Genomic DNA, 11,452 nt, shown 5'->3' with positions numbered 1-11,452 from the left:
CCTAGAGTCACGCGAGTCACGCACTATCAACATACAGCCTGTTTATCTGTAATATAATGCACACCCATCACGCTCGTCCTGATACCGTAAAGAAATTGGACAGCTAGTTTCTTGATTTAAATTCTTCGAGGTTTTTAGACGGGTAGAGTACATATCTAGGGTGAGTATTCAATGTGTAGAACGTTCTGATGGATAAACAAACATGTATATATATTCATATCTCCCTCGAGATTCTTTCTACTCTTTGTACGGTAGTTTTGTGTTCTTCGTATTCTGAATAACCAGGTTTTGGACATCAATATTATGGACGTATCCCTGAAACGGAACCCTGTAAATATCAATAATTACTATTAGCAATACCCTGCGAATCCATGGTATACCACTAAAATCTGATGCCTTAACAATCGCCCAAGTAAATCTGATGCTGGCTATTGCTCGAATTAAACTTTTTTGTGATAACTAGTAACATGAATTGTAAGAATCTAAAGTTTACATGACAGTGAGAACTGAAGATTTGATATGTTTAGTTGAATTACTCAAATCGTAGAGAGTTTAGAAGGTCATGCTATGGTCACGTGATCAAGTACGATGTGTATTTCTCTTATCTAAAAGCATTCATCGACTCATTTCCCACCCATCTATTCACTTATTTATCAACCTTCACTCAACTTCCCACCTATCCAGCCATTAATTCATTAGTTCATTTATCAATCCATTTACTAAAATTTTTCAATCCTCCATCCATTTGTTGGTACCTCACAGCTGCTGCGTGTCAACACTGATAGCGGCTGCGAGGGAAACCATCCATCTGTCAATCCATTTGTTCATTCATTCACCCACATTCCCATCCTTACAACCATCCATCCCATTCATCCATATTTTGATGCAGAGTCGTGATATCAATTGCTGTAGCTAGACCTGGTTTCTTGAAAACAGGAATTAAAATCAGGTTTCAGGGTCATGTAAACTTCAACCAAAAATCCCCAAACACTTGAAATCAGCATCATTTTCAGTCACAAAACCCAGGAAACCCAACAAAGCACTCAGTTGATGTAATGTATTCAGAAAATCTATCGTATTCTATTGTTGTTCTATCTATTGTATTAGGTGTGATTTATTGTATTTTTATGAAACACTACATCAACTGCTTGCTATGTAGGCTCTCCCCACAAAATTCACTTTTTCCCACAGGACAGTTTGGTCATGGCTGCACCAGGCACAGACCATGCAGACCTTGACCGAGTCAATACCAGACGTCTGTCGCCGGTCCGCAATCTTGTGGCTGGGTCTATAGGAGGCATGTTCAGCTGGATGGTAGGTCAGCCACTGGACATGCTCAAAGTCAAGATGCAAGTACAATCACCAACCAATCCAATCTACACTGGAGCACTGGACTGCCTGAAGAAGACTATCAAAGCAGATGGTATCAGGGGGTTGTACAGGGGTATGCTTGCACCTGTACTCATGGCCACACCTGTCACAGCAGTCACTTTTTACAGTCTTGCGATTGGAAAGAAGCTGCAGCTTGACGATCCCAACCAAGAGCCGACAATACCCCAGTACTTGAAGGCTGGTCTCTTTTGTGGCTTCTGCGTGGGTTTCTTCTACGGCCCAGCCGAGAGGCTCAAGTGTCTTCTACAGACGCAGAAATCCACGGGTGGGGTTGCAAAGTACAATGGTATGTTTGATTGCCTTAAGAAGGTGTTCATGGAAAGTGGAGTCCGAGGTGTCTTCCGGGGGCTGGGTCCAACTCTGATTCGTGAGATCCTGGGAGGCGGAGCTTGGTACGTCACTTACGAAGGCCTTCTAAAGATGACGAGACCAAGTGATAGCACACGTGACGATGTTGGGGCTCTTTCAATCCTTGTTGCTGGTGGTGCAGCAGGGTTTGCATTCTGGGGTTTAGTATATCCAGTAGATGTGCTTAAAACAAGATTACAAGTGGCTCCTGTTGAGGCATACCCTCATGGTGCCAGAGGGATTTTAAGGGACATTATAGCGAAGGAAGCCATAGGAATCTTATATAGAGGTTATATGCCTGCAATAACTAGGGCTGTGGTAGTACATGCAGCACTGTTTGTAGGATATGAATTTACCATGAAAGCAATGACTTGGATGTTTCCATAGTGACATCCAGTTGTAAATACTTACAACACAATAGATGGAGGAGCAGTTTGGGCTATGCATCATTCAAATACTATCATAATTTCTTAAATAAATGGATTCAAAATCCCAAAATAATAGAAATAAAACCCTATAATAATAATATGCAACACTTCTGTTATTTGCAACACTGATCCTATGAGAACACCCCTATATGCAACACTGCCCCTATATGCAGCACTGCCCCTATATGAACACCCCTATATGCAGCACTGCCCCTATCTGAACACCCCTATATACAGCACTGTCCCTATCTGAATACCCATACGTGCAACACTGCCCCTATATGAACACCCAAATATGCAGCACTGATCCTATTTGAACACCCCTATATGCAACACTGCCCCTATTTGAACACCCCAATATGCAACACTGTCCCTATCTGAATACCCATATGTGCAACACTGCCCCTATATGCAACACTGATCCTATTTGAACATCCCTATATGCAACACTGCCCCTATTTGAACACCCCTATATGCAGCACTGCCCCTATTTGAACACCCCTATATGCAACACTGTCCCTATCTGAATACCCATATGTGCAACACTGCCCCTATATGCAGCACTGATACTATTTGAACACCCCTATATGCAACACTGCCCCTATTTGAACACCTCTATATGCAACACTGCCCCTATATGAACACCCCTATATGCAGCACTGCCCCTATTTGAACACCCCTATATGCAGCACTGCCCCTATTTGAACACCTCTATATGCAACACTGCCCCTATTTGAACACCCCTATATGCAGCACTGCCCCTATTTGAACACCCCTATATGCAACACTGTCCCTATCTGAATACCCATATGTGCAACACTGCCCCTATATGCAGCACTGATCCTATTTGAACATCCCTATATGCAACACTGCCCCTATTTGAACACCTCTATATGCAACACTGCCCCTATATGAACACCCCTATATGCAGCACTGCCCCAATATGAACACCCCTATATGCAGCACTGATCCTATTTGAACACCCCTATATGCAACACTGCCCCTATTTGAACACCTCTATATGCAACACTGCCCCTATTTGAACACCTCTATATGCAACACTGTCCCTATCTGAATACCCCTATATGCAACACTGCCCCTATATAAACACCCCTATATGCAACACTGTCCCTATCTGAATACCCATATGTGCAACACTGCCCCTATTTGAAACATGTTGAATCATAAAAATGCAGATTTTAATAGCATTTTTTAAATCTTAACAGCTTTTATACAATATGAGGACGCTGAAAAGGGCTTGTAAAATGTGTTTTCTACCTAAATTGTCCTGAGTATTTGAGCAGTTTGTACTACAAAATGGCTTGGGATCTACATGTGATGTATAAAAACATGACGCTTAAAAAACATACAAAAGAGAAACTACAAAGTACAAGTATTAGTATGATTACACAGTACAGTAGACCTCATATGGCTTCCACCTCAACCAATCAGAATACAAAAAAGTATAAATAATCCAATCGTGTGAAAGCCTTTTAAGTTGCTTCAAAAGTTGCTTCGTATGCCTCTATGAATGAAATCTTTGTCCCATGGCAGAGGTCCAGAAGAACAAAAACTGTTGCCCAAACAAAACTTAACAAAAACAATAAATAACTTGAAAACTAAAAAAGCATAATGCGCATGCAGTAAAATTTCTTAGCTTCATGGATGTGTTATGGATAATATATAAAAGGCTTTTGCCCCTGCAGATTTATCAAAATACAACTGTCTTTCATAGCAGATATTTTCGAATAAAAAAGGAACCCAACCTTTAAGGTGGAGAGGCAAACTACAATATGCTCTATAGCACGATTAAAAGAACATGCTTCTTAAGCTCGTATGGGTGAATAAGAGCCTGCTGAGAAAATGCTGGTTTATTTTTCCCTTTGCATGATAAGGAAAGAGCATCTCTTATCAAGTGTTCTTTTAGTACCCAAGAATCTAAAACGCAATATCATAGTGTGACTAAAAAAGAACACTCTCCTCCCCCTTAAAATCTAAAAAAAAGATTAGTATGAACTAACTGTGAAAACATTGCTTTAGCTTTCCCTGGTACTTGATAATGAAAGTGCATCTCTCGTGTTCTTTAAGGGCTCATAAAGCATCTACCAGGTTTCATATAGTCTCCATACCCATTGCCTTTAAAAAACTAAAAAGGGATTAGTATGAAGTGCGAAAATGTAGATTTAGTTTTCCCCGGTGCGTGATAATGAAAGTGCATCTCTCATCATGTGTTCTTTAAGGGCCCATAAAGCATCTACAGGGTTCTCATAATCTCCATACCCATTCCCTAACCAATGTACAGGAAGTTGCGCTATCTGCTGCGGTGTCATTGTACTTGCGTCTGGTTTGCGGGCTTGATTCCAGTTGCTCATGTGAGGATTACCATCCCGCAGTCCCTCAATGTATCTACGAGGATGAATAAACATGGTTAGTAATGTCCCACAACTCTATAATATATTATTGCTTCAAAGAATAGATTGAAGTAGTACATAGTGCATATCTAATTACAATTACTTATTATATTTTCCACACACCTGAGATAAGCTTCTGAGTGATGAAGACGTTGAGGCTTTGCTGGAGGAGCTACGAATACAGGAACAGGCTGGAACAAAGAAAATAATTCAAATGCTGTATATTGATGATGCTATGAAAACATGATTGAAAGGCACCTATGACAATGTTACTGGCAGTTGTTATTTTATCTCGTTGTAGGAAGAGAGATGGAGGGAAAAAAGGGAAAGAAGAAAAAGGGAGAAGCAGAAAGAATAAAAAAAATGGGAGAAAAAAAGGAGAAATGGGGAAGGGAAATATGTTTTAATACCAACTTTATTTTATGAGGGTTAAGAAAAACATGTAACAGTTGAACCTGATAAACTTGTGGGAATGGATGAAGGTCAAATAAAACTTTAGTTTTGTCATACTCCAGAACTTAAGAAATAACACTTCAACTTACCACCTCATGCGGCACTGATGGCTGCAGCACAGGGGTCTGGTGCTGAGTAGTAGGCTGAGGCTGAGCTTGTTGTTGATGTTGGTTTGTAACAGGCTGGGTCTGGAATTGACTCATTTGGTTCATTTGTGCTAATGGGTTTATCTGGGATACCTGTGGTTGACCTGGGGTCATCTGACTCATTTGATTTAAGGGGTTCATCTGTTGCTGGAAGTTGAATTGCTGGTTTTGGTTGTACTGCTGTTGGTAGCCAGGGGATTGACCTGATCAAGTAATGTGAAGTTTTAATAAAGAAGTTAGTAAATTGTTAAATCTTATTTCGAATATGAAACTACATCCTCCTCCCCCATACCCACCCATCAACATTATTGACCATTTATGATGCCATTGAAAAGTATACCTTTAATAGACCCCTTGCCAAAATGGTGGCCACAAATTTGTTTGAGTTGAAATTAAACTGAGTGAAAAAACAATACCAGCATTGGAAAGAGCACCTTTTTTAGTAACCCTACAAAGATTCATTTGTATGTCCGGGGGTATAGCGTATACCCCTGGACATACAAATGTCTGTAAATTTGTCAATTTTCAACTTAAGTTTTCGTGGCCGATATGACACCTGACATAATGAATCATTTTTTGGCAAGGGGTCTATTGCAACAAATACCTTCTGAACAAGTCAGTATTACAAAAAAATAGAAAAAATGCTTTGCATTACATCACATGAATAGCCTGCATTATTTAATTTCACACTTCTCACTTCAACAATTGATGATTTGCAATCATTCTCAAGAGTCAAGAGAAAAAGACATGGCAGCCATGTTGGTAGTATTAACAAAAGTAGGCTATTGAGAAGTCTGTTGTTAAATGCCACCGACATGGCAGCAATGACGGTACAAGCAAACAAAGAATGCACCAACATAAGATACAAGAGTAAAGCACAAATTTAAGGACCAACATTGTCTGGCCCCTAAGCTTGCAATGTAGTGTGAACCAGGCAGACTGACATTGATTAAAAAGCCAGGGGAAAAACGATAAAGGCAAAAATGTTTAATCAATGTCTTGGTTCTGATATCACAGGCAGCCCATTGCTTCATAACTATCATGGTAACAAGAGAGTTAAAATACCTTGCTGCTGTGCCATTGGTTGGTTAGCCAAGTTCATGTTCATCCCGACGCTGCCACCCATTGGCATCTGTCTTTGTATCATGGAGGTATTTTGTTGCATAGCTTGTTGGTTGAATGGACTGGATGTGTTATTGGTACCACTGTACATAGCTGGTGATACAAATAACCACACTGATATCAGAATCATGCAGAGTCTTGCTGAATGTTTTTTGATGACTCTTTGAGGGTTGAAACCTACTATGCTGACATAGTAGGACATTGCAAGCATCTACTATTAAAGTGTTATTTTCATTTTTTATTCTGTAAGCCGAGATACAAAAAGTGGTCTAGAGCCATAAACCTTAATACTAGCATAAACCTTAATGTAGCCTGTATGAAAATAGCTGACACCGTAGCCTGTATGAAAATAAGGCTATGGTGTTAGCTATTATACAGTGCAATAGTGGCATACCCGAATATTGAAAATGTGATGATGCTAACTGTGGGAAATAACAGGATATATCAAAGAGCCATAATCCTAAACCTAAGGGTCAACCATGCAGACTTGAGGGACATTCACAACAAGACCAGCCTACCTTGCTGCATGGCTTGTGGGGTTATCCGTCCTGTCATGTATTGATTAGGTGCTGGCATGCCTTGCGAAGAACCCTGGTTCAAACCCATAGTGGATCCACCCAACCCTCCTGACGGCATCCCCATGGAAACAGGAGTAGAGGGGGTGGAGATTCTTGGTGGAGGTGGGGACGGGTTGGCCTCTGGTTCAAGAAGAGCAGCCTGGTGTCTTGGGAAGTAGTTCCTGATAAAATAAGAGTTAATGTTATTATTAATATCAGTCTTGTTTTGTCACAGAAAAGCAAGAGGGAACAAAGAAAGAAAAGAAAAAGCAGTGACAAGAAGCACCATCAATATCAACAGCACCAGCATCAAAATTAATGACAAGAGCAAAAATAAAAAGAGAAACTGCAACAACAAGCCTCAACGACAGCAGAACCAGCAACACCAACAATAACAAAGGCAACAAAAAACAAAAGCAGATGAAGAAACACCCCAACAGCAGCACAATCAGCAACAAGAAAATGGAACAACAATATTGACAGCATCAACAACAGCAGCATCAACAATATCAACAACACAGAAATCAAGGTGCAGCAGCAACGATGATAACATCTGATACTAATGTTATCAATGACAACAACTTTAACAGAAAGGGATCCCATTAAAATCTGAGAAAGGTTAACTTACTTGCTGCGATCTTGAGGTGCTACAATCCTTGGTGGTCCAATCAGATGAATTTCTCTGCAATGCCGGAAAAGCTTGGTGCTAGAGTTGAATGGCCTGATGAAAACAAAATTACCAACATTAGACTTAATTGGATTAGACTAGTAAACATTTGTCATACTAAGGAAGAATGGATGGTTTGTGCTGCAAATACACTGCCTCCTTATTCCTTTGGTTGTAGGTTTAAACCACAGATAGAATTTCCATCACATGTGAGTAAGTTTCTTGTTGGTTCTCTCCTGTACTTCAAAGGTTGTTTTTCTGGTTCTTCTTCCTCTAGCCCTCGACAAAAATCAACTTCTAAATTCCTATTTGATATTGAGGGACACACTTTTGTATGAGTGTTTAATGATAATTTTCTGGCAGTACTAACCGAAGCCCTCGTCGTTCTCGAGTACATGTGCTCCAGAAACAGTGGTACAAACCATCCTCTGTAAAACAAGTAGACAAAATTAATGATTCAATCTTCTACAGGAACTATATAATATCTTGTTTATTTAGCACCTATTAAACAGGAGGGATTGCACAAAGAAGCCCCCCCCCCCCCCCCCCCTCCCAAGCCCCCTTGCTTGTTGACTATCTCCTGTGCTTCGAGGGTTTTTCTCAGGGCATTCCAGTTTTCCACCCTCCACAAAAATCAACTTCTAAATTCACCTTTTCGGCGCTAGCCATCACATGGTATAAATTGTGATAGTGATAGCCGTCACATCGTAAACACTTTGTTGGATTGTGTTACGAAAACAAAGAAGTTTGGACATCGTTCTCGGGTTTCCGTACAAATGTACTGATTTAAATGAACTATTTACTTGGTTTGTTTAGTAAGTTCTCTAAATATAAGTAAAATATATCATTTTTCTTGATTGAAGCTTTTCTTATTGCTGTTAAGAGAGCTAACTAAAGAAATCTATCTAAATTTTCTCTTTAACGTCAGTGAATTTGTATGGGAATCCGAGAACAATGTCCGAACTTTTTGGTGACCGTTACGCAATCCAACAAAGTGTTTACGGCGTGACGGCTATCACCGAAAAGGTGAATTCCAATTACATGTAGAATCCAATGGAAGAAGAGCCACTCTGTGAAACCACTGTTAATTCCCATTTATTACTTACTCACCAGCTTTCTTAAGATGGTTATAGCTGTCCAATACATGTACTCTCAAGTCTTGAAGATCCTCATACTGATAGTCACATCCACGCCACATGCAGTCATACACAAACATACTACTGGATAACTGTTGTGATCTGTGTGAACTCTAATATTAAAACACAATAAGAAATAGGATAGATCAGACCAGGCCTTGTAACATCATATGACCAAGCTGGTAGTGTATACTTTTATGCAACTTTCTATTCACTGTTCTCATAATGGCTGACGAGCGCAGGTAAACGAGGCCACCCAGTTATCTTGCAAGGCTGAGCAAGGCTGCTCATTCAAAATAAAGGCGGATAGCACAAATTCAGGTCCAAAACAAAAGGCCAATTTCTATACTTTTCCTCTATAAGCGCATTTCATGTGCTTTTATATCTTTTATTGTGAACTAATGACCAGGTGACCTCATTTTCGTGCAATTATCAGCCATTATGAGAGTGGTGTATAATAGGGATTTAAGGCTTGCTCAGAAATTTGGGTATAGATGTTTTGTCTTCATGTTTTTCTAAGACAATAAAAAGTCAACCTCATCACTGCAAGCCCTAAAAGCAGAAACTATTTCCTTAGATATTATTAGAAATTATTTATATTAACTATTGCTTGGAAATCTATTTTCTAGAGCTGTGCTGGTGAAATTCTACTGAACCCTTCCATTTTAAATACTCATAATTACACATATAGCATGTCCTTTGGTTTTTACTAGGAAGAAATATCTAATCCAAAAATAAAAAGGACAGCTTTATCCATCCCCAAAATAACACCATGTCTGAAGAGAAGTGCAGCTTGTACCATCAACATTGAGCCAGAAATGAGCTATAACCAAACTAAAACTAATTTGATCAGATGACCAGCGACAGCTCTGCAATTATTTTAAGCCCTGTACAGACACACCCCATTCATTCCCCACTTTTAGTCTGGTATAAAACTAATGTACTATAACTTAAACTCAGCTCCCACCCCTTCCTGTTTTCAAGTGTGGTCTTCCATCCTTGACAAAGTGTATTTTACCTCATCTACTTGGCTTAGCTGTAGCTGGGCCTTGGATTCATACTCTGCCTTCACTGCTGCAGTTGCATTACGCCACTATTTGACAAAAAAAGTACAGTATATATAAATACAAATCACTTTATAGTTGTACAGTAGCTGGGAACACTATAATAGGTTTTAGGAGTATGGCCTTGTGGAGAAATTCTTGCCCAAACCATTTCTGACAATGTAATTATAGGTTAGTCATGGGTTTGATTCCCATCAGGGACTGATTTCCCCCGAGATTTTCCCCGAGATTTTTCCTGAGTTACTTTCACCTAGAGACAATTGATAAATGCTTTCTATACTATAGATGTTTTGTATCAACCACTTTATACTTTTTCTTAACCAAGCTTTCGGAGATAATTCTCCATCATCAGGGTATTGAAAAATAATAATAGAGTTGGAGGTAAAATCAAAAAGCATAGAACACAGTAACTAGGTGAAAAAAACAGAAACAAACAGTCCAACATACGAATACTTGCGCATGCAACATAAGTGCGTGCCAATAAAATTAACAAATTAATATAAAGAACACCCCAAAAAATTAATTAAATGAATAAATAAATAAATACAAAACAACTATAATAATGAAACCTACGTACGATAATATACTTCAAAAATTAATAATTTCTATACTATTTTCCTAGCTCAGTATTCGTACTAATTATTTGGATAAGAAACTAGCTAAAGGTGGTTTCAATGATGATATTTACCTCTTCTCCAATAACCCGGCTGATCTCACCAAATACATACTCAGGGTGTTCTTTCCTGAGTGCTAATCTCTTCTCATAAGCAAACAGAAGGTAGGCAGATTGACTGCGTGGTTTCTTAGGTCTCTGATATAATAATAAAAATAAAAATGCAACAGTTTCTACAAAGAAAATAACAAAGTCTGTAATGTCTTTGAATATCAGACCAAAGACCCCTTCTCACAATCTAATCGAACAGCCCCACTCCTCTACCCCACAAAGCCATCCTGTGCCTCCTCAACACCTCGTTTGAATGATCCAACACACAAACTATCAGTTCAGCAACAAAATGGAATCAAGAGGACGAGGACATAATTATGATCTCCTTTAAGAGAAGGAACAACAGAACTTGTGTCTGACACCCACCCCTCCCTCTATACAAAAGGATGAAGAAAGTTTATAAGATTTACTATAGGGGACCCATAGCCTTCAAATTTTATTGAGACCCTGAAACAACCTCTGAGTTAATCGAAGTCAGGAAAGGGCAAGCTCTCAGACAAATTGGATTTTTTGTGGACAGAAGAATGGAGAATCCTGAGAAAAACCCTCAAAACGTGGGAGAGACCCAACAAACTCTACTCCCAGGTAATGCCAAGTCTAGTAATCAAACCCAAAACCCCTTAGGTGAGAGGAGAGGACCCTATCACTACACTACCCTTGATTTCCATACCTTTCCAGTTTCTGTTGAGTCCAATGCAGCTGCAGGGGAGGTGCTGTGGTTGCCTGCAGCCATCATATCTTGGTCTTCAAACAACAGAGGTGATGGGACCTGTCATGATAAGTAATTAAGGCTGTCAATGTATTTGCTTGTTGGACAGCAGGGTGAGTGATGTGCTTTTTTTCATTTCACTTTTAATCATTTTTAATAATGACTATGGTAGTTAATGGAAGTATTATGATCATCCAGGTGGATGTAGTCCTGAGAAAGACTGTTTGATTTGACTGACATTTCGACAACCTGAGCGGAAGTCATCTTCAGAGTCAAGTGATGACTTCCACTCAGG

At 39.5% G+C, this 11,452-nt stretch overlaps 1 protein-coding gene and 1 pseudogene across 2 annotated transcripts in view; one reads left to right on the top strand and one right to left on the bottom strand.

The window, feature by feature from the left end:
- Window positions 1-16: 16 nt before the first annotated feature.
- On the top strand, window positions 17-2,266 carry LOC116298190 (mitochondrial carnitine/acylcarnitine carrier protein pseudogene; annotated as a pseudogene). Its single transcript, XR_016120701.1, has 2 exons — window positions 17-160; window positions 1,192-2,266. The product of XR_016120701.1 is annotated as a mitochondrial carnitine/acylcarnitine carrier protein pseudogene (transcript).
- Window positions 2,267-3,345: 1,079 nt separating this feature from the next.
- The window catches only part of LOC116298179 (protein polybromo-1), a 29,405-nt gene continuing 21,298 nt past the window's right edge, over window positions 3,346-11,452 (bottom strand). Inside the window, exons 42-52 of the mRNA XM_031706562.2 lie at window positions 11,119-11,217; window positions 10,413-10,535; window positions 9,679-9,753; window positions 8,635-8,773; window positions 7,895-7,952; window positions 7,486-7,578; window positions 6,819-7,039; window positions 6,244-6,393; window positions 5,122-5,381; window positions 4,703-4,770; window positions 3,346-4,574 (exon numbers count right to left, since the gene is read on the bottom strand). Of these exons, the coding sequence (XP_031562422.2) occupies window positions 4,352-4,574; window positions 4,703-4,770; window positions 5,122-5,381; window positions 6,244-6,393; window positions 6,819-7,039; window positions 7,486-7,578; window positions 7,895-7,952; window positions 8,635-8,773; window positions 9,679-9,753; window positions 10,413-10,535; window positions 11,119-11,217 (1,509 nt within the window). The 3' untranslated portion in view covers window positions 3,346-4,351. The remainder of the gene's footprint in view (window positions 4,575-4,702; window positions 4,771-5,121; window positions 5,382-6,243; window positions 6,394-6,818; window positions 7,040-7,485; window positions 7,579-7,894; window positions 7,953-8,634; window positions 8,774-9,678; window positions 9,754-10,412; window positions 10,536-11,118; window positions 11,218-11,452) is intronic.

The sequence above is a fragment of the Actinia tenebrosa genome, unplaced genomic scaffold (assembly GCF_029948245.1).
Source record: "Actinia tenebrosa isolate PJP-AT-01 unplaced genomic scaffold, QUT_ActTen_1.0 PGA_scaffold3__52_contigs__length_22856419, whole genome shotgun sequence".
NCBI classification, from domain to species: Eukaryota; Metazoa; Cnidaria; class Anthozoa; order Actiniaria; family Actiniidae; genus Actinia; species Actinia tenebrosa.
This window is presented reverse-complemented; position numbering and strand designations above follow the sequence as displayed.